Source organism: Camelus ferus, chromosome 17 (genome assembly GCF_009834535.1).
Source record: "Camelus ferus isolate YT-003-E chromosome 17, BCGSAC_Cfer_1.0, whole genome shotgun sequence".
Lineage (NCBI taxonomy): Eukaryota > Metazoa > Chordata > Mammalia > Artiodactyla > Camelidae > Camelus > Camelus ferus.
Window position 1 is genome coordinate 26,555,886 of NC_045712.1, and position 22,237 is coordinate 26,578,122.

At 57.5% G+C, this 22,237-nt stretch overlaps 2 protein-coding genes and 1 pseudogene across 2 annotated transcripts; all 3 read right to left on the minus strand.

Moving 5' to 3' along the window:
- Positions 1-2,128: 2,128 nt before the first annotated feature.
- LOC116657164 lies at positions 2,129-4,195 on the minus strand (annotated as a pseudogene).
- A 6,281-nt stretch (positions 4,196-10,476) lies between these two features.
- On the minus strand, positions 10,477-12,705 carry LOC102505352 (cathelin). Its single transcript, XM_032458604.1, has 4 exons — positions 12,329-12,705; positions 11,587-11,694; positions 11,280-11,351; positions 10,477-10,683 (listed from the first exon to the last, which is right to left on the minus strand). The coding sequence occupies exons 1-4, from the start codon at positions 12,524-12,526 to the stop codon at positions 10,546-10,548; spliced, it is 516 nt and encodes a 171-aa protein (XP_032314495.1). The 5' UTR covers positions 12,527-12,705; the 3' UTR covers positions 10,477-10,545.
- Positions 12,706-18,802: 6,097 nt separating this feature from the next.
- On the minus strand, positions 18,803-21,030 carry LOC116657158 (cathelin-like). The gene is made up of 4 exons (XM_032458603.1): positions 20,654-21,030; positions 19,912-20,019; positions 19,605-19,676; positions 18,803-19,009 (listed from the first exon to the last, which is right to left on the minus strand). The coding sequence occupies exons 1-4, from the start codon at positions 20,849-20,851 to the stop codon at positions 18,872-18,874; spliced, it is 516 nt and encodes a 171-aa protein (XP_032314494.1). The 5' UTR covers positions 20,852-21,030; the 3' UTR covers positions 18,803-18,871.
- Positions 21,031-22,237: the final 1,207 nt, after the last annotated feature.

Consider the following 22,237-nt stretch of genomic DNA (forward strand, 5'->3'; position numbering starts at 1 on the left):
CCCCGGGCTCTCGGGCTCCTGTCCTACTCTGAGCACTTTGTAAACTCCTCAGGGCCCCTTGGCTGCCAGCGCTGCCCCGCCCCAACCCTCTCTCCCCGCACCCCTACCCTGCACACCTCTGCCTCTCCTCTCTCTCAGCTCCACGTCAGGCCCCACAACCGAGCCATCTGGGATGAGCTGGCCGGGCTCCACACAACTCCACCGCCACCTGCCATCCTAGGCCGTTCTCTAGAAGCAGGGCCTGAGCTGGGAATTCAGAGTCATGTGATTAATTGAGGGGTGTGGTCAGCAGGAGGGGGAGGAGAGCAGGATTGGGCAGAGGAAGGAGCTGAGCAGAGAGGTGCTCCCTCTGAGCCCAGCTTCAGCCTCACCTAGAAAAGCCCAGGAACCAGAATTGCACCCCTGCTTTAGGACTGACTGAGGCAGGGGCTGGGCTCTGATGTCCCCTCATAGTCAGTCACCAGCCACAGAATGGGGGCAGAGAGGACAAAACCCCCAGGCTTCTCTTGGGGAGGCCTTGAAGCCGTGGAATATGGCACCTGAGAGCCATCAGCATCCATGTCCCACTCTCCTGAAGCAGGATCAGCAATCCTGGGAGACAACTGCAAACAGATGACATCAGCACAGCCCATATCATCCTGATGAGTGAGCCCTCTCTCAGGTTGGACAGTGATGGACCAGCTGTGATGGGCCTGATGTGTAGCATTTGCTGATTTGCATGCTGTAAATTCTTCCACCAAGGCTGATTTCAAGCGACCAAGAGTTTAATGACCATCTCAGAAAATCCTGAAATTTTAACAAGTAGCTCTGGCAGGCTCATATGCTGTGGCAGAGACACGACACAGTCCCTGGGTTTCCTCTGTGAGGTTTCCTGCCTCAACCTGGGGTGACGTAGAGTGAGAAGCGTGGGTTCCTGTAACCTGCCTGAAATCAGCCCCACCTGCTCCCCAAGAACAGACGAGCCTGACAGATTACAGAGCACGTGCTCTGCGCGGTCCCGCCCGCTGTCCCTCTGACACACGGGGCTCTGTGTGTTGGTGCAGGTTGGCCCAGGAGCAGAGCTCAGGCCAGCATTCAAGAAGAAGCAGGTGCTCTGGGAGGCGATTCCTTTGAAGCACCAGCAGAAAAATAGGGAAGTGAGACCGGGCAGAATCGACATCAGAAGAGGACAAGTCAATAGACAGGTCACTGAAGTGGGGACAGGGGCTCCACCCAGCTGGGGACCTCAGGGAGGGGGACACATCTGGGAGTGGGCCCCCCAAGGAGTGAGGAACAGAAGAGACGTTTCCACCAATGAGGGAAAAGTCCCAGCGATGGTTGGTTGAGGCTGCTCCCGGGACTGCCGCCTCCCCCGTGATTCCAGTCTGCCCCCCAGCAAAGGTCAGCTACAGAGTGGGGAGTGGGCAGGACAGGGACAGTGTCTGAAACCCCCAGGCAAACAGACATGTGGCCTGTGTGTCACTGTGTGTGTCTCTCACTCAGGCAGAGCCCTTCACCCCGATGAGCAGGTTTGCTTCTAATGGTGCCAATTGTGGTACCATTGCATCCCTAAACACAAGCCCACACCTGAAATCTGAGACCCCGCGGAAGAAAGACTGATGTGTCTCAATGCCCAGAGCAAAAGCCGGGGGTGGGGTAGTCTTGCAGGGTTCAGATTGTGAGGGAAGTGGAACAGTCTGGACATTGTACCTGCAGGCTGACCTTAGAGCCCACCAGCAGGAGAGTGAACTGAGTCTCCCCGAGTGATTAACAAGAGGCCTGGTCCTCCTGGACTGTCACCTCCATACCAGCAGGAACAGCATCCCCAGCAGCACTGCACACAGACTAGGTCTCCTTAAGCCCCTACTGGGTGGAGGAGGAGGAGGGCAGGGGAGTGTGAAGGGCATGGGGTTCCTGGGAATGGAGCCCTGTCCTGTCCCTCCCGGCCCCTGCCTCCCCCGCCCTCCTGGAAGGAACAGCTGCCTCACCCATCTCTGTGTTCACAGGAGTGACCACACACACACACACACACACAACAGGCCTCCCAGTGTTATGGATTTGGTCCCTGTGTGTGGGATCAGGTGACACAATTAAAATTGAAGCCTGGAGAAATTTTTTTCATAAAAATTTATCTTTTGATGTCCAGGTCCTGACCCGGGGCAGGCAAACCCTCTGTACTCTTCCTTCGGCCTTTATGGGACAGTTATCAGCGAACCATTCACCGTCCTCTCGGAAACCTTGGAATAGGAAACCTTGGTGGCGGCAATACTGGCCTTGGTATCCTTGGTGGGATATATGGACGTGGCACCCTTGGCCTTGGCAGCCGTGGCCGGCGAATGCTCCTAACACTCTGAAGCTGTGAACCAGGAGGAAACAGATTTCTTCTGGGTCGGAACCAGGGTCAACCCAAGACCCCCTGTCCTCACCTGCTGATTCCCCCTCCCAGTGCCACCCCCAGGAGCCCTGAAGGCCCCAGTTCACCCTCTGGGTGTGACCTTTGGAGCACATAGTTGAATCCCTACACTCACTCACAGAGGAGGAAGCGAAGACCCAGAGATGACAAGGGGCTTCCCAGGGGCACAAGCCCTTCCCAGCAAAGCAGGACAGAAGCAGGGGCTAAAAGCCCATTACCCTAGTCAGTGCCTCTTAAACTTCCAGCACAGAATCCCTTAGAAGGGCTCTTACAAGACAAATTACTGGGCCCCAAGACTCTGATTCTCAGGGGCTGAGAATTTTTGCCGTTCTGACATGTCCTGTATGGGGAGCCCAATGAGAGAACCACTGCTCTAAAGGATTGCAGAGCCCGGCCTGGAGACCTGGGGCTCGGGTGAGGGGGAGCCAGGGGAGGAGGGCTTTCCTGCCGCTACAGGGATGGCACAGAGGGGAATTGGTCCAAAGGCTGTTCCACAAACCAGACCCAGCAGCAGCCTCTGCAGCCTGGAAGGGGTCACTCACCTCATCACAGGTGATGTCCTGTGGTCCCTGGGACTGGTCCAGAGTGACTGTCCCCACACACTGTTTCACCACCTGGAAGGGGAGCACCAGGTCACACTGTAACCCCTGAGCCATAACCACCCAGCCTCACCCCAGGGGCTGCAAATAACACCACACCTTCGGAGCCTCCTGTTCCTGTTCTTGGGAGGCATCCACCAGCACCCCCAGCTACCAGCCTCACCCCAGGGGCTGCTAACCACAACCCGCCCCAAGCCTCCTGTTCGGGTCTTGGGAGGGACACCCACCAGCGCCTAAGCCCCCAGCCCTCACCCCATTCTCCTTGAAGTCACACTGCTCCGGTGGCTGCTGTGTCCTCCTGGGACAACACGGTCTCCTTCACCGTGAAGCTCACAGGCTTTGGGGTGTCTGGGTCCCTCGTCCTGCTCAAGGATCAAAGTGGGGAGACTGGCTCAGGCTCATGCTTCTTTGTGTGACCTGTGTCCCTGCCCCCAGCAGGACAGCCCCCTTGACAGCCCCTCACATGTGCCTAGCCCTGGGCTGGGGGCTGGGTGCAGAGGGGAGGAGGACACAGCCTGGTCCTGGGCTCCCAGGCACACAGGGAGCAGGAGGGGAACTCAGAACCCGCCTCTCCTGAGGGGCCAGCTCCCCTTGGAGGGGCTGAGGGAAGTCAGGGGAACACCTGCAGGGAAAGACCTGTCACTGGAACCCCCAATGGCTGAGCACAGCCCTTCCCTGGTGGGAAGACAATGGGGTGCCACAGGGGACTGGAAGCAGGGAAGTCACATCCCAGAGCCAGTGACCCCAGGGTATCCCTGGAGCCCCCAGGAGTCCCTGGAGCCTGAGAGGGCTGTCAGGGCTCTGTTCCCACAGCAGAGATGCCAGGCAGAAGGCTCTCACAAGGGGAGGGGACCCAGCTCTGGGAGGATATCTGTGAGAGTTGGGATCCCACTTAGAGGGAGAGGTGCCTTCCTGACAGGAGGTTACAGCGCGAGCAAAGGGAGGGACAGTGTGGCCAAGCCTGGCGGGAGGACACCTCCCTCCCCAGCCCCTCCCCGACTCACAGCCTTGGGCGGCAGGTCCAGCTCCAGGAGGCGGTAGAGATTGGGGTCTGAGGACTGCCTCATTGAGGCGATCCACAGCTCGAAGCACCGCCTCCCTATAGCTCAGGGCCTGGGCGCTGGCCCAAGGCACCGCTAGTCCCAGCAGCAGTAGCCACAGTGACCAGCGGCGCGTGGAGAGGCCTGGCCCTCTGGGTCTCCATGGTCCCCGAGTCTGCCTCCTCCCAGCCCACAGGACCCTCCTTTATGCTCAGCCTGGGCCTGATGCAATTGCTCAAGCAGGAGCCTTCCCCCACCTGCCCCATCCCTGCCCCCCCGGCCAGGGTGTGAGCTGGACTTGCCTCAGGCCCCGCTCTTGCCTCAGGGATTGCTGGGCAGTGGGTGAGGTCTGCCTCCTGTGTAAGGTGAAGAAATGGTTTCTCCATCTCCCCTGACAACATCTTGGCCTCTTCTGGGCCCCATGGGGGAGTTTCATTGGCAGGGTTGCTCCAGAGGGTTGAGTCCTCCAGGAGACGGAGGGACCAGGCTGTGTCCTACACCCTCTCGGCCTCCTCACTGTGACTTCCTGAGAATCAAGCTGAAGGAGTGTATTCACCACACAACCTCCAGCTCTACACACCGCCTGGCACCCAGTAGGTACTCAGTTAACATATGATGAACAGATGACAGCCCCACTTCCATCTTTGCCTTCCCACCCAGCTTGTCCCCAGACACCAAGGCCACACCATCATGTTCTCTGGACCCTAACCATCAGCCAGTGAGGGGCGTGACTGCATCTGTCCCCGCTCCTAGTCTTCTCTGCCTTTCTCAGAGTAAAATGTCGCATCCCTAGACCCCAAGAGAACTGGCTTGTTGCCCTAGTCCCTCCCAGCCGAGCCCGAAGAAAGGTCACGTACACTATTGACCACATTTCTTTGTCCTCTGTCACACTCAGAACCGTGCAGGATGGCCAGCCTTCCCTGGATCCAGAGGCTACACTCAAATATTGTCCTTATCATCACAGGACTGTGGACTCTCTGTCCTGTGAAACAGCTCCCTTCCATTTCTCCCCTGGTGTCCCTCTCCTGGGTCACCTCCCAACCTCCCTGGTGGCTCCTGCTCGGTACCCTCCCAGGACCCTCCTCATAGTACACAGGGCTTGCACAGGTGCACAGGGCGGCTTCTCCTCCCCATCCTCACACATTCCTGGGCACATCCCTTCTCCAGATGCCAGTTATCAGGGACACACATCACTGGTCTGTGTCTCTGAGTCAAGACCCCTATGAACATCCTGGTTGTCCGCACGGGGCTGTCTGGGGCTGTTGGCTGGCAGCCCCCACAGGAGGACCTGAGCTGAGAGCCTGGGAGCCCCCACCTGCTCCTCCTTCCTCTGAGGACACTCCCTGTCCCCCCTGTCACCCCTGCCCTGTCCTACACCTCCCCCTTCTCCTCTGAAGCGTAGCCATATCCTCCAGACTCCACCGTGTCTGGTTCCAGGCTCCCCCCATACCAAGTCCACTCTCCATGCCATTATCCAGGGGTATACCAAGCTGCTGATTCCAACATTTCAACCCCTGCCTTCAGGGGCCCAACACCTCCAGCAGGCTCAGGGCTGGAGTCTTGCCACCCTCCCACCCTCCTCAGTCGCAGCCCTGCACTCTCAGGTGTCAGGGGGCACATCCACTCCAACCTCTCAGGCCCCTCAAAGCCTCTGCTCTTCTCCCATCTCTGCACCTGATCCCTCTGCCTGCTGTCATCTTTCACCTTGTGAAGCCTCCTCTGACCTCCAACTAGACACAGCACTTCCTCTCTTGGCTCTCACAGCCTCAGGACGTCCCTTCTGACTTGACCTCAATGGTTCCCTGTCCAGGGCTCTGGCTGAAACTCTAGGCTGAGGTGGTGAGTGTGGGAGGTGGAGGAGCCCAACTGGGAGACACAATGGGCCAAAGCAATAGAGGGGCTCAGAGACTTCGAAGCAAATTCTATTCCAGTCTCCCACGGAATGGCCGTGTTCTGTGAGGACTGTGGTGGTTCTTGGAATCAGTTTGCCCTCAGGACCCTTGGGGCCTTGGACATGGTACCTTACAAGGTGTCAGCCTGGACGGATGTGCTTGGTTGCACACTCAGCCTTAGAGAAGGACGGAGAGAGAGGGACGTCTGGGCAACCTGGTGTCACAGTCCAGGTGTTGCCCCAGTGGCCTCTTGGTCAAGCTGTATCATTTCCCAAGTCTGAGGAGAAAAAGGAGGTGATTACAGGAGAAAAATACCTAGCAATACCCATGTTGACCGGGGTACCAGGTCCCCCTGAAATCCTCCCTGTGTTTCCTCCTCTGCGCCTTTGCATCTTGCCCAGACTTTAGGCTGAAGTCCCCTTGCCCATCCTTCCCTGTGTCCTTGGAGTGTCCCCTGTCAGGTTCTCAGACTGCAACTCCCTGGATGGGGGTGTGCCATCCCTGCCTCCAGCATCTGGCTTCCTTGTTTGTCCTCACAGCCTGTCAGAGCGGAGGTCTTCTCAGGAAAGGCCCCACAGCCCTTGTGCCCAGGTGGGCTGGCCCCTGAACCCACATCTGGTCCTTGAGAAACCATTATGCACCCGTCACCCCAATAAACTCAGGGAGTAAGCCATGATCCTCCATGGACATCATCCCTTTTCTCTCCCCAGACATCCTTCCTATCCATGAGGCACCAAGGAAATGGAAGTGGACCACTGTCCGAAATAGTACCCCAAATATGGGGGAATATCAACAAGCTCTCTGACTGCCCAGTTGATGAGGAAAATGAGACCCATGGGCTACGTCATTCCATCAAGGACCTCCTACTCAAAAAATGACAGACTGGGGACATGGAGTCATGCCCCTCAATGACCCATCACCTGTCCTTTTCACAGGGACAAGGGGAAGGATTCAGGCCCTGCCCCCTGCCCCCTGCCCCCTGCCCCCTGCCCTCTGCAGGGACCTGCGATGGCAGCCATGGTGCTGTGAAGGCAGGGATTTGGGTCGAGGGTGAGGGTCAGGACCCTCCGCTCAGGGTCAGCTTCCTCTTTCCCATGGACCAATTCAGCTGAAACTAGGAGCTGAAAGAGAACTACGAGGTTAAGTCATCCTGGAAAAGACAGCAGAAGGCATTTAGTGTCTGCAGGCGTGTCTGGGCGCCTACAGGATCGTCACCTGCCAGGACCCACTTATCGGTCAGCACACTAGGCAGCGGTCCTAGCCCCTGAGACATCTAGGGATCCACAGAAAGTTTTACTTTTAATTGTTTAAAATCACAGATGAAAACACTGACATATTGATGAATACATAAGATGAAAAGCAGCTTAGGTTATATTCATGTTTATATGAATGCAGTTGTATAATACAAGTTTTAAGAGTATTTTGTGAATGAAGAGGCCCAGGAAGATAGAAGTTCCAGGGCCCTGAAAGTCCCAGTGTACCCTGTCTCCCCTGTCAGCATCCTTCCCTGCTCTGGCTGGGTAGGCACAGGGGCAGAGTGACACCAGGAGAACAGGGGGTGCGAATGGGGCACAAGGAACCCCCACTCTCGGGCGGAAGCTAGAGAGTCCATGGGGCTGGGGAACAGGACTCGGGATGTGACTGGCACGGGCATCCCTCAGTCGGAGCACAGCAAGCCTGGAGGCCCCCCAGTGTGTCAGCTGCTGACTAGTAAGGACCAGACGCTAAAGGCTCGTGCAGACGGGCCAGTTCTGCTCGCTCAGGACAGAATGACATGTATTTCCCTCCTGCTGTTCTGATGGAGATTCCAAGTGTCTCTCTGGGTCCCTGCTCCGACACACGAGCCAGATCTGTGCCGTGAGATGGACCCAGACTAACTATGGTCTCCTAGACTCCATCAGCCTCCGCCTCAGATTCAGCCCCTATGTGGTACTCGACCTTGTTTTTCGAGCTAAGCCATTGACCAGCCCCTCAAATTAGGCTATGTGGTGTCCAGTTACAGATAGACATAGGCCCAGAAAGATCTCTTCTTCTGCCTAGGGCCACACAGGCAGAGGAGCAATGGCTTTCAGATGTCCATACTCCTCAGAATTCTCTTTCTCTGCCCTATTCATGACAATGTGAAGTGCCCTGTCACATATAGGGGCCCCGAAAATGACTCCGGAGACCTCAGAAGTGGGGGTCAAGGGCCACATCAACATGGACCTTGCCTGATAACAGCCCAGTGTCCCTCCCTGGCACAGCGGGGGTCTGGGGGAAGGAGAAGCCCCTGTGTGTCCCCACTCATGGCCTCCCCTCTTCCTTACCTCTTGCTTCTCCTCCCCTCACTGCGTGGGATTTCTGTGCCCCCAAATCTCTGAGGCTGCCCCCAATGAGATCCGTGGCCTCCACATCTGCACAAACACCGGGAAACCACTAGGAGTCATCGCCCCGGGCTCTCGGGCTCCTGTCCTACTCTGAGCACTTTGTAAACTCCTCAGGGCCCCTTGGCTGCCAGCGCTGCCCCGCCCCAACTCCCTCTCCCGCACCCCTACCCTGCACACCTCTGCCTCTCCTCTCTCTCAGCTCCACGTCAGGCCCCACAACCGAGCCATCTGGGATGAGCTGGCTGGGCTCCACACAACTCCACCGCCATCCTAGGCCGGTTCTCTAGAAGCAGGGCCTGAGCTGGGAATTCAGAGTCATGTGATTAATTGAGGGGTGTGGTCAGCAGGAGGGGGAGGAGAGCAGGATTGGGCAGAGGAAGGAGCTGAGCAGAGAGGTGCTCCCTCTGAGCCCAGCTTCAGCCTCACCTAGAAAAGCCCAGGAACCAGAATTGCACCCCTGCTTTAGGACTGACTGAGGCAGGGGCTGGGCTCTGATGTCCCCTCATAGTCAGTCACCAGCCACAGAATGGGGGCAGAGAGGACAAAACCCCCAGGCTTCTCTTGGGGAGGCCTTGAAGCCGTGGAATATGACACCTGAGAGCCATCAGCATCCATGTCCCACCCTCCTGAAGCAGGATCAGCAATCCTGGGAGACAACTGCAAACAGATGACATCAGCACAGCCCATATCATCCTGATGAGTGAGCCCTCTCTCAGGTTGGACAGTGATGGACCAGCTGTGATGGGCCTGATGTGTAGCATTTGCTGATTTGCATGCTGTAAATTCTTCCACCAAGGCTGATTTTCAAGCGACCAAGAGTTTAATGACCATCTCAGAAAATCCTGAAATTTTAACAAGTAGCTCTGGCAGGCTCATATGCTGTGGCAGAGACACGACACAGTCCCTGGGTTTCCTCTGTGAGGTTTCCTGCCTCAACCTGGGGTGACGTAGAGTGAGAAGCGTGGGTTCCTGTAACCTGCCTGAAATCAGCCCCACCTGCTCCCCAAGAACAGACGAGCCTGACAGATTACAGAGCACGTGCTCTGCGCGGTCCCGCCCGCTGTCCCTCTGACACACGGGGCTCTGTGTGTTGGTGCAGGTTGGCCCAGGAGCAGAGCTCAGGCCAGCATTCAAGAAGAAGCAGGTGCTCTGGGAGGCGATTCCTTTGAAGCACCAGCAGAAAAATAGGGAAGTGAGACCGGGCAGAATCGACATCAGAAGAGGACAAGTCAATAGACAGGTCACTGAAGTGGGGACAGGGGCTCCACCCAGCTGGGGACCTCAGGGAGGGGGGACACATCTGGGAGTGGGCCCCCCAAGGAGTGAGGAACAGAAGAGACGTTTCCACCAATGAGGGAAAAGTCCCAGCGATGGTTGGTTGAGGCTGCTCCCGGGACTGCCGCCTCCCCCGTGATTCCAGTCTGCCCCCCAGCAAAGGTCAGCTACAGAGTGGGGAGTGGGCAGGACAGGGACAGTGTCTGAAACCCCCAGGCAAACAGACATGTGGCCTGTGTGTCACTGTGTGTGTCTCTCACTCAGGCAGAGCCCTTCACCCCGATGAGCAGGTTTGCTTCTAATGGTGCCAATTGTGGTACCATTGCATCCCTAAACACAAGCCCACACCTGAAATCTGAGACCCCGCGGAAGAAAGACTGATGTGTCTCAATGCCCAGAGCAAAAGCCGGGGGTGGGGTAGTCTTGCAGGGTTCAGATTGTGAGGGAAGTGGAACAGTCTGGACATTGTACCTGCAGGCTGACCTTAGAGCCCACCAGCAGGAGAGTGAACTGAGTCTCCCCGAGTGATTAACAAGAGGCCTGGTCCTCCTGGACTGTCACCTCCATACCAGCAGGAACAGCATCCCCAGCAGCACTGCACACAGACTAGGTCTCCTTAAGCCCCTACTGGGTGGAGGAGGAGGAGGGCAGGGGAGTGTGAAGGGCATGGGGTTCCTGGGAATGGAGCCCTGTCCTGTCCCTCCCGGCCCCGGTGCCTCCCCCGCCCTCCTGGAAGGAACAGCTGCCTCACCCATCTCTGTGTTCACAGGAGTGACCACACACACACACACACACACAACAGGCCTCCCAGTGTTATGGATTTGGTCCCTGTGTGTGGGATCAGGTGACACAATTAAAATTGAAGCCTGGAGAAATTTTTTTCATAAAAATTTATCTTTTGATGTCCAGGTCCTGACCCGGGGCAGGCAAACCCTCTGTACTCTTCCTTCGGCCTTTATGGGACAGTTATCAGCGAACCATTCACCGTCCTCTCGGAAACCTTGGAATAGGAAACCTTGGTGGCGGCAATACTGGCCTTGGTATCCTTGGTGGGATATATGGACGTGGCACCCTTGGCCTTGGCAGCCGTGGCCGGCGAATGCTCCTAACACTCTGAAGCTGTGAACCAGGAGGAAACAGATTTCTTCTGGGTCGGAACCAGGGTCAACCCAAGACCCCCTGTCCTCACCTGCTGATCCCCCTCCCAGTGCCACCCCAGGAGCCCTGAGGCCCCAGTTCACCCTCTGGGTGTGACCTTTGGAGCACATAGTTGAATCCCTACACTCACTCACAGAGGAGGAAGCGAAGACCCAGAGATGACAAGGGGCTTCCCAGGGGCACAAGCCCTTCCCAGCAAAGCAGGACAGAAGCAGGGGCTAAAAGCCCATTACCCTAGTCAGTGCCTCTTAAACTTCAGCACAGAATCCCTTAGAAGGGCTCTTACAAGACAAATTACTGGGCCCCAAGACTCTGATTCTCAGGGGCTGAGAATTTTTGCCGTTCTGACATGTCCTGTATGGGGAGCCCAATGAGAGAAACCACTGCTCTAAAGGATTGCAGAGCCCGGCCTGGAGACCTGGGGCTCGGGTGAGGGGGAGCCAGGGGAGGAGGGCTTTCCTGCCGCTACAGGGATGGCACAGAGGGGAATTGGTCCAAAGGATGTTCCACAAACCAGACCCAGCAGCAGCCTCTGCAGCCTGGAAGGGGTCACTCACCTCATCACAGGTGATGTCCTGTTGGTCCCTGGACTGGTCCAGAGTGACTGTCCCCACACACTGTTTCACCACCTGGAAGGGGAGACACCAGGTCACACTGTAACCCCTGAGCCATAACCACCCAGCCTCACCCCAGGGGCTGCAAATAACACCACACCTTCGAGCCTCCTGTTCCTGTTCTTGGGAGGCATCCACCAGCACCCCCAGCTACCAGCCTCACCCCAGGGGCTGCTAACCACAACCCGCCCCAAGCCTCCTGTTCGGGTCTTGGGAGGCACCCACCAGCGCCCTAAGCCCCCAGCCTCACCCCATTCTCCTTGAAGTCACACTGCTCCGGTGGCTGCTGTGTCCTCCTGGGACACACGGTCTCCTTCACCGTGAAGCTCACAGGCTTCGGGGCATCTGGGTCCTCGTCCTGCTCAAGGATCAAAGTGGGGAGACTGGCTCAGGCTCATGCTTCTTTGTGTGACCTGTGTCCCTGCCCCCAGCAGGACAGCCCCCTTGACAGCCCCTCACATGTGCCTAGCCCTGGGCTGGGGGCTGGGTGCAGAGGGGAGGAGGACACAGCCTGGTCCTGGGCTCCCAGGCGCACAGGGAGCAGGAGGGGACCTCAGACCCGCTCTCCTGAGGGGCAGCTCCCCTTGGAGGGGCTGAGGGAAGTCAGGGAACACCTGCAGGGAAAGACCTTGTCACTGGAACCCCAAGGCTGAGCACAGCCCTTCCCTGGTGGGAAGACAATGGGGTGCACAGGGGACTGGAAGCAGGGAAGTCACATCCCAGAGCCAGTGACCCCAGGGTATCCCTGGAGCCCCCAGGAGTCCCTGGAGCCTGAGAGGGCTGTCAGGGCTCTGTTCCCACAGCAGAGATGCCAGGCAGAAGGCTCTCACAAGGGGAGGGGACCCAGCTCTGGGAGGATATCTGTGAGAGTTGGGATCCCACTTAGAGGGAGAGGTGCCTTCCTGACAGGAGGTACAGCGCGAGCAAAGGGAGGGACAGTGTGGCCAAGCCTGGCGGGAGACACCTCCCTCCCCAGCCCCTCCCCGACTCACAGCCTTGGGCGGCAGGTCCAGCTCCAGGAGGCGGTAGAGATTGGGGTCTGAGGACTGCTCATTGAGGCGATCCACAGCTCGAAGCACCGCCTCCCTATAGCTCAGGGCCTGGGCGCTGGCCCAAGGCACCGCTAGTCCCAGCAGCAGTAGCCACAGTGACCAGCGGCGCGTGGAGAGGCTGGCCCTCTGGGTCTCCATGGTCCCCGAGTCTGCCTCCTCCCAGCCCACAGGACCCTCCTTTATGCTCAGCCTGGGCCTGATGCAATTGCTCAAGCAGGAGCCTTCCCCACCTGCCCCATCCCTGCCCCCGGCCAGGGTGTGAGCTGGACTTGCCTCAGGCCCCGCTCTTGCCTCAGGGGATTGCTGGGCAGTGGGTGAGGTCTGCCTCCTGTGTAAGGTGAAGAAATGGTTTCTCCATCTCCCTGACAACATCTTGGCCTCTTCTGGGCCCCATGGGGAGTTTCATTGGCAGGGTTGCTCCAGAGGGTTGAGTCCTCCAGGAGACGGAGGGACCAGGCTGTGTCCTACACCCTCTCGGCCTCCTCACTGTGACTTCCTGAGAATCAAGCTGAAGGAGTGTATTCACCACACAACCTCCAGCTCTACACACCGCCTGGCACCCAGTAGGTACTCAGTTAACATATGATGAACAGATGACAGCCCCACTTCCATCTTTGCCTTCCCACCCAGCTTGTCCCCAGACACCAAGGCCACACCATCCTGTTCTCTGGACCTAACCATCAGCCAGTGAGGGGCGTGACTGCATCTGTCCCCGCTCCTAGTCTTCTCTGCCTTTCTCAGAGTAAAAATGTCGCATCCCTAGACCCCAAGAGAACTGGCTTGTTGCCCTAGTCCCTCCCAGCCGAGCCCGAAGAAAGGTCACGTACACTATTGACCACATTTCTTTGTCCTCTGTCACACTCAGAACCCGTGCAGGATGGCCAGCCTTCCCTGGATCCAGAGGCTACACTCAAATATTGTCCTTATCATCACAGGACTGTGGACTCTCTGTCCTGTGAAACAGCTCCCTTCCATTTCTCCCCTGGTGTCCCTCTCCTGGGTCACCTCCCACCTCCCTGGTGGCTCCTGCTCGGTACCCTCCCAGGACCCTCCTCATAGTACACAGGGCTTGCACAGGTGCACACGGGCGGCTTCTCCTCCCCATCCTCACACATTCCTGGGCACATCCCTTCTCCAGATGCCAGTTATCAGGGACACACATCACTGGTCTGTGTCTCTGAGTCAAGACCCCTATGAACATCCTGGTTGTCCGCACGGGGCTGTCTGGGGCTGTTGGCTGGCAGCCCCCACAGGAGACCTGAGCTGAGAGCCTGGGAGCCCCCACCTGCTCCTCCTTCCTCTGAGGACACTCCCTGTCCCCCCTGTCACCCCTGCCCTGTCCTACCACCTCCCCTTCTCCTCTGAAGCGTAGCCATATCCTCCAGACTCCACCGTGTCTGGTTCCAGGCTCCCCCCATACCAAAGTCCACTCTCCATGCCATTATCCAGGGGTATACCAAGCTGCTGATTCCAACATTTCAACCCCTGCCTTCAGGGGCCCAACACCTCCAGCAGGCTCAGGGCTGGAGTCTTGCCACCTCCCACCCTCCTCAGTCGCAGCCCTGCACTCTCAGGTGTCAGGGGGCACATCCACTCCAACCTCTCAGGCCCCTCAAAGCCTCTGCTCTTCTCCCATCTCTGCACCTGATCCCTCTGCCTGCTGTCATCTTTCACCTTGTGAAGCCTCCTCTGACCTCCAACTAGACACAGCACTTCCTCTCTTGGCTCTCACAGCCTCAGGACGTCCCTTCTGACTTGACCTCAATGGTTCCCTGTCCAGGGCTCTGGCTGAAACTCTAGGCTGAGGTGGTGAGTGTGGGAGGTGGAGGAGCCCAACTGGGAGACACAATGGGCCAAAGCAATAGAGGGGCTCAGAGACTTCGAAGCAAATTCTATTCCAGTCTCCCACGGAATGGCCGTGTTTCTGTGAGGACTGTGGTGGTTCTTGGAATCAGTTTGCCCTCAGGACCCTTGGGGCCTTGGACATGGTACCTTACAAGGTGTCAGCCTGGACGGATGTGCTGGTTGCACACTCAGCCTTAGAGAAGGACGGAGAGAGAGGGACGTCTGGGCAACCTGGTGTCACAGTCCAGGTGTTGCCCCAGTGGCCTCTTGGTCAAGCTGTATCATTTCCCAAGTCTGAGGAGAAAAAGGAGGTGATTACAGGAGAAAAATACCTAGCAATACCCATGTTGACCGGGTACCAGGTCCCCCTGAAATCCTCCCTGTGTTTTCCTCCTCTGCGCCTTTGCATCTGCCCAGACTTTAGGCTGAAGTCCCCTTGCCCATCCTTCCCTGTGTCCTTGGAGTGTCCCCTGTCAGGTTCTCAGACTGCAACTCCCTGGATGGGGGTGTGCCATCCCTGCCTCCAGCATCTGGCTTTCCTTGTTTGTCCTCACAGCCTGTCAGAGCGGAGGTCTTCTCAGGAAAGGCCCCACAGCCCTTGTGCCCAGGTGGGCTGGCCCCTGAACCCACATCTGGTCCTTGAGAAACCATTATGCACCCGTCACCCCAATAAACTCAGGGAGTAAGCCATGATCCTCCATGGACATCATCCCTTTTCTCTCCCCAGACATCCTTCCTATCCATGAGGCACCAAGGAAATGGAAGTGGACCACTGTCCGAAATAGTACCCCAAATATGGGGGAATATCAACAAGCTCTCTGACTGCCCAGTTGATGAGGAAAATGAGACCCATGGGCTACGTCATTCCATCAAGGACCTCCTACTCAAAAAATGACAGACTGGGGACATGGAGTCATGCCCCTCAATGACCCATCACCTGTCCTTTTCACAGGGACAAGGGGAAGGATTCAGGCCCTGCCCCCTGCCCCCTGCCCCCTGCCCCCTGCCCTCTGCAGGGACCTGCGATGGCAGCCATGGTGCTGTGAAGGCAGGGATTTGGGTCGAGGGTGAGGGTCAGGACCCTCCGCTCAGGGTCAGCTTCCTCTTTCCCATGGACCAATTCAGCTGAAACTAGGAGCTGAAAGAGAACTACGAGGTTAAGTCATCCTGGAAAAGACAGCAGAAGGCATTTAGTGTCTGCAGGCGTGTCTGGGCGCCTACAGGATCGTCACCTGCCAGGACCCACTTATCGGTCAGCACACTAGGCAGCGGTCCTAGCCCCTGAGACATCTAGGGATCCACAGAAAGTTTTACTTTTAATTGTTTAAAATCACAGATGAAAACACTGACATATTGATGAATACATAAGATGAAAAGCAGCTTAGGTTATATTCATGTTTATATGAATGCAGTTGTATAATACAAGTTTTAAGAGTATTTTGTGAATGAAGAGGCCCAGGAAGATAGAAGTTCCAGGGCCCTGAAAGTCCCAGTGTACCCCTGTCTCCCCTGTCAGCATCCTTCCCTGCTCTGGCTGGGTAGGCACAGGGGCAGAGTGACACCCAGGAGAACAGGGGGTGCGAATGGGGCACAAGGAACCCCCACTCTCGGGCGGAAGCTAGAGAGTCCATGGGGCTGGGGAACAGGACTCGGGATGTGACTGGCACGGGCATCCCTCAGTCGGAGCACAGCAAGCCTGGAGGCCCCCCAGTGTGTCAGCTGCTGACTAGTAAGGACCAGACGCTAAAGGCTCGTGCAGACGGGCCAGTTCTGCTCGCTCAGGACAGAATGACATGTATTTCCCTCCTGCTGTTCTGATGGAGATTCCAAGTGTCTCTCTGGGTCCCTGCTCCGACACACGAGCCAGATCTGTGCCGTGAGATGGACCCAGACTAACTATGGTCTCCTAGACTCCATCAGCCTCCGCCTCAGATTCAGCCCCTATGTGGTACTCGACCTTGTTTTTCGAGCTAAGCCATTGACCAGCCCCTCAAATTAGGCTATGTGGTGTCAGTTACAGATAGACATAGGCCCAGAAAGATCTCTTCTTCTGCCTAGGGCCACACAGGCAGAGGAGCAATGGCTTTCAGATGTCCATACTCCTCAGAATTCTCTTTCTCTGCCCTATTCATGACAATGTGAAGTGCCCTGTCACATATAGGGGCCCCGAAAATGACTCCGGAGACCTCAGAAGTGGGGGTCAAGGGCCACATCAACATGGACCTTGCCTGATAACAGCCCAGTGTCCCTCCCTGGCACAGCGGGGGTCTGGGGGAAGGAGAAGCCCCTGTGTGTCCCCACTCATGGCCTCCCCTCTTCCTTACCTCTTGCTTCTCCTCCCCTCACTGCGTGGGATTTCTGTGCCCCCAAATCTCTGAGGCTGCCCCCAATGAGATCCGTGGCCTCCACATCTGCACAAACACCGGGAAACCACTAGGAGTCATCGCCCCGGGCTCTCGGGCTCCTGTCCTACTCTGAGCACTTTGTAAACTCCTCAGGGCCCCTTGGCTGCCAGCGCTGCCCCGCCCCAACTCCTCTCCCGCACCCCTACCCTGCACACCTCTGCCTCTCCTCTCTCTCAGCTCCACGTCAGGCCCCACAACCGAGCCATCTGGGATGAGCTGGCTGGGCTCCACACAACTCCACCGCCATCCTAGGCCGGTTCTCTAGAAGCAGGGCCTGAGCTGGGAATTCAGAGTCATGTGATTAATTGAGGGGTGTGGTCAGCAGGAGGGGGAGGAGAGCAGGATTGGGCAGAGGAAGGAGCTGAGCAGAGAGGTGCTCCCTCTGAGCCCAGCTTCAGCCTCACCTAGAAAAGCCCAGGAACCAGAATTGCACCCCTGCTTTAGGACTGACTGAGGCAGGGGCTGGGCTCTGATGTCCCCTCATAGTCAGTCACCAGCCACAGAATGGGGGCAGAGAGGACAAAACCCCCAGGCTTCTCTTGGGGAGGCCTTGAAGCCGTGGAATATGACACCTGAGAGCCATCAGCATCCATGTCCCACCCTCCTGAAGCAGGATCAGCAATCCTGGGAGACAACTGCAAACAGATGACATCAGCACAGCCCATATCATCCTGATGAGTGAGCCCTCTCTCAGGTTGGACAGTGATGGACCAGCTGTGATGGGCCTGATGTGTAGCATTTGCTGATTTGCATGCTGTAAATTCTTCCACCAAGGCTGATTTCAAGCGACCAAGAGTTTAATGACCATCTCAGAAAATCCTGAAATTTTAACAAGTAGCTCTGGCAGGCTCATATGCTGTGGCAGAGACACGACACAGTCCCTGGGTTTCCTCTGTGAGGTTTCCTGCCTCAACCTGGGGTGACGTAGAGTGAGAAGCGTGGGTTCCTGTAACCTGCCTGAAATCAGCCCCACCTGCTCCCCAAGAACAGACGAGCCTGACAGATTACAGAGCACGTGCTCTGCGCGGTCCCGCCCGCTGTCCCTCTGACACACGGGGCTCTGTGTGTTGGTGCAGGTTGGCCCAGGAGCAGAGCTCAGGCCAGCATTCAAGAAGAAGCAGGTGCTCTGGGAGGCGATTCCTTTGAAGCACCAGCAGAAAAATAGGGAAGTGAGACCGGGCAGAATCGACATCAGAAGAGGACAAGTCAATAGACAGGTCACTGAAGTGGGGACAGGGGCTCCACCCAGCTGGGGACCTCAGGGAGGGGGGACACATCTGGGAGTGGGCCCCCCAAGGAGTGAGGAACAGAAGAGACGTTTCCACCAATGAGGGAAAAGTCCCAGCGATGGTTGGTTGAGGCTGCTCCCGGGACTGCCGCCTCCCCCGTGATTCCAGTCTGCCCCCCAGCAAAGGTCAGCTACAGAGTGGGGAGTGGGCAGGACAGGGACAGTGTCTGAAACCCCCAGGCAAACAGACATGTGGCCTGTGTGTCACTGTGTGTGTCTCTCACTCAGGCAGAGCCCTTCACCCCGATGAGCAGGTTTGCTTCTAATGGTGCCAATTGTGGTACCATTGCATCCCTAAACACAAGCCCACACCTGAAATCTGAGACCCCGCGGAAGAAAGACTGATGTGTCTCAATGCCCAGAGCAAAAGCCGGGGGTGGGGTAGTCTTGCAGGGTTCAGATTGTGAGGGAAGTGGAACAGTCTGGACATTGTACCTGCAGGCTGACCTTAGAGCCCACCAGCAGGAGAGTGAACTGAGTCTCCCCGAGTGATTAACAAGAGGCCTGGTCCTCCTGGACTGTCACCTCCATACCAGCAGGAACAGCATCCCCAGCAGCACTGCACACAGACTAGGTCTCCTTAAGCCCCTACTGGGTGGAGGAGGAGGAGGGCAGGGGAGTGTGAAGGGCATGGGGTTCCTGGGAATGGAGCCCTGTCCTGTCCCTCCCGGCCCCGGTGCCTCCCCCGCCCTCCTGGAAGGAACAGCTGCCTCACCCATCTCTGTGTTCACAGGAGTGACCACACACACACACACACACACAACAGGCCTCCCAGTGTTATGGATTTGGTCCCTGTGTGTGGGATCAGGTGACACAATTAAAATTGAAGCCTGGAGAAATTTTTTTCATAAAAATTTATCTTTTGATGTCCAGGTCCTGACCCGGGGCAGGCAAACCCTCTGTACTCTTCCTTCGGCCTTTATGGGACAGTTATCAGCGAACCATTCACCGTCCTCTCGGAAACCTTGGAATAGGAAACCTTGGTGGCGGCAATACTGGCCTTGGTATCCTTGGTGGGATATATGGACGTGGCACCCTTGGCCTTGGCAGCCGTGGCCGGCGAATGCTCCTAACACTCTGAAGCTGTGAACCAGGAGGAAACAGATTTCTTCTGGGTCGGAACCAGGGTCAACCCAAGACCCCCTGTCCTCACCTGCTGATCCCCCTCCCAGTGCCACCCCAGGAGCCCTGAGGCCCCAGTTCACCCTCTGGGTGTGACCTTTGGAGCACATAGTTGAATCCCTACACTCACTCACAGAGGAGGAAGCGAAGACCCAGAGATGACAAGGGGCTTCCCAGGGGCACAAGCCCTTCCCAGCAAAGCAGGACAGAAGCAGGGGCTAAAAGCCCATTACCCTAGTCAGTGCCTCTTAAACTTCAGCACAGAATCCCTTAGAAGGGCTCTTACAAGACAAATTACTGGGCCCCAAGACTCTGATTCTCAGGGGCTGAGAATTTTTGCCGTTCTGACATGTCCTGTATGGGGAGCCCAATGAGAGAACCACTGCTCTAAAGGATTGCAGAGCCCGGCCTGGAGACCTGGGGCTCGGGTGAGGGGGAGCCAGGGGAGGAGGGCTTTCCTGCCGCTACAGGGATGGCACAGAGGGGAATTGGTCCAAAGGATGTTCCACAAACCAGACCCAGCAGCAGCCTCTGCAGCCTGGAAGGGGTCACTCACCTCATCACAGGTGATGTCCTGTTGGTCCCTGGACTGGTCCAGAGTGACTGTCCCCACACACTGTTTCACCACCTGGAAGGGGAGACACCAGGTCACACTGTAACCCCTGAGCCATAACCACCCAGCCTCACCCCAGGGGCTGCAAATAACACCACACCTTCGAGCCTCCTGTTCCTGTTCTTGGGAGGCATCCACCAGCACCCCCAGCTACCAGCCTCACCCCAGGGGCTGCTAACCACAACCCGCCCCAAGCCTCCTGTTCGGGTCTTGGGAGGCACCCACCAGCGCCCTAAGCCCCCAGCCTCACCCCATTCTCCTTGAAGTCACACTGCTCCGGTGGCTGCTGTGTCCTCCTGGGACACACGGTCTCCTTCACCGTGAAGCTCACAGGCTTCGGGGCATCTGGGTCCTCGTCCTGCTCAAGGATCAAAGTGGGGAGACTGGCTCAGGCTCATGCTTCTTTGTGTGACCTGTGTCCCTGCCCCCAGCAGGACAGCCCCCTTGACAGCCCCTCACATGTGCCTAGCCCTGGGCTGGGGGCTGGGTGCAGAGGGGAGGAGGACACAGCCTGGTCCTGGGCTCCCAGGCGCACAGGGAGCAGGAGGGGACCTCAGACCCGCTCTCCTGAGGGGCAGCTCCCCTTGGAGGGGCTGAGGGAAGTCAGGGAACACCTGCAGGGAAAGACCTTGTCACTGGAACCCCAAGGCTGAGCACAGCCCTTCCCTGGTGGGAAGACAATGGGGTGCACAGGGGACTGGAAGCAGGGAAGTCACATCCCAGAGCCAGTGACCCCAGGGTATCCCTGGAGCCCCCAGGAGTCCCTGGAGCCTGAGAGGGCTGTCAGGGCTCTGTTCCCACAGCAGAGATGCCAGGCAGAAGGCTCTCACAAGGGGAGGGGACCCAGCTCTGGGAGGATATCTGTGAGAGTTGGGATCCCACTTAGAGGGAGAGGTGCCTTCCTGACAGGAGGTACAGCGCGAGCAAAGGGAGGGACAGTGTGGCCAAGCCTGGCGGGAGACACCTCCCTCCCCAGCCCCTCCCCGACTCACAGCCTTGGGCGGCAGGTCCAGCTCCAGGAGGCGGTAGAGATTGGGGTCTGAGGACTGCTCATTGAGGCGATCCACAGCTCGAAGCACCGCCTCCCTATAGCTCAGGGCCTGGGCGCTGGCCCAAGGCACCGCTAGTCCCAGCAGCAGTAGCCACAGTGACCAGCGGCGCGTGGAGAGGCTGGCCCTCTGGGTCTCCATGGTCCCCGAGTCTGCCTCCTCCCAGCCCACAGGACCCTCCTTTATGCTCAGCCTGGGCCTGATGCAATTGCTCAAGCAGGAGCCTTCCCCACCTGCCCCATCCCTGCCCCCGGCCAGGGTGTGAGCTGGACTTGCCTCAGGCCCCGCTCTTGCCTCAGGGGATTGCTGGGCAGTGGGTGAGGTCTGCCTCCTGTGTAAGGTGAAGAAATGGTTTCTCCATCTCCCTGACAACATCTTGGCCTCTTCTGGGCCCCATGGGGAGTTTCATTGGCAGGGTTGCTCCAGAGGGTTGAGTCCTCCAGGAGACGGAGGGACCAGGCTGTGTCCTACACCCTCTCGGCCTCCTCACTGTGACTTCCTGAGAATCAAGCTGAAGGAGTGTATTCACCACACAACCTCCAGCTCTACACACCGCCTGGCACCCAGTAGGTACTCAGTTAACATATGATGAACAGATGACAGCCCCACTTCCATCTTTGCCTTCCCACCCAGCTTGTCCCCAGACACCAAGGCCACACCATCCTGTTCTCTGGACCTAACCATCAGCCAGTGAGGGGCGTGACTGCATCTGTCCCCGCTCCTAGTCTTCTCTGCCTTTCTCAGAGTAAAAATGTCGCATCCCTAGACCCCAAGAGAACTGGCTTGTTGCCCTAGTCCCTCCCAGCCGAGCCCGAAGAAAGGTCACGTACACTATTGACCACATTTCTTTGTCCTCTGTCACACTCAGAACCCGTGCAGGATGGCCAGCCTTCCCTGGATCCAGAGGCTACACTCAAATATTGTCCTTATCATCACAGGACTGTGGACTCTCTGTCCTGTGAAACAGCTCCCTTCCATTTCTCCCCTGGTGTCCCTCTCCTGGGTCACCTCCCACCTCCCTGGTGGCTCCTGCTCGGTACCCTCCCAGGACCCTCCTCATAGTACACAGGGCTTGCACAGGTGCACACGGGCGGCTTCTCCTCCCCATCCTCACACATTCCTGGGCACATCCCTTCTCCAGATGCCAGTTATCAGGGACACACATCACTGGTCTGTGTCTCTGAGTCAAGACCCCTATGAACATCCTGGTTGTCCGCACGGGGCTGTCTGGGGCTGTTGGCTGGCAGCCCCCACAGGAGACCTGAGCTGAGAGCCTGGGAGCCCCCACCTGCTCCTCCTTCCTCTGAGGACACTCCCTGTCCCCCCTGTCACCCCTGCCCTGTCCTACCACCTCCCCTTCTCCTCTGAAGCGTAGCCATATCCTCCAGACTCCACCGTGTCTGGTTCCAGGCTCCCCCCATACCAAAGTCCACTCTCCATGCCATTATCCAGGGGTATACCAAGCTGCTGATTCCAACATTTCAACCCCTGCCTTCAGGGGCCCAACACCTCCAGCAGGCTCAGGGC

Bases quoted from the DNA above. Each gene is read 5' to 3' on its own strand.
- LOC116657158 (XM_032458603.1), bottom strand. From the start codon at position 20,851: ATGGAGACCCAGAGGGCCAGCCTCTCCACGCGCCGCTGGTCACTGTGG. The intron at 19,677-19,911 runs GTGAGGCTGGGG...CTCCCCTTCCAG, and splicing joins GTGACTTCAAGGAGAATGGG to GTGGTGAAACAGTGTGTGGG. The intron at 19,010-19,604 runs GTGAGTGACCCC...CCTGGTTCACAG, and splicing joins AGGACATCACCTGTGATGAG to CTTCAGAGTGTTAGGAGCAT.
- LOC102505352 (XM_032458604.1), bottom strand. From the start codon at position 12,526: ATGGAGACCCAGAGGGCCAGCCTCTCCACGCGCCGCTGGTCACTGTGG. The intron at 11,352-11,586 runs GTGAGGCTGGGG...CTCCCCTTCCAG, and splicing joins GTGACTTCAAGGAGAATGGG to GTGGTGAAACAGTGTGTGGG. The intron at 10,684-11,279 runs GTGAGTGACCCC...CCTGGTTCACAG, and splicing joins AGGACATCACCTGTGATGAG to CTTCAGAGTGTTAGGAGCAT.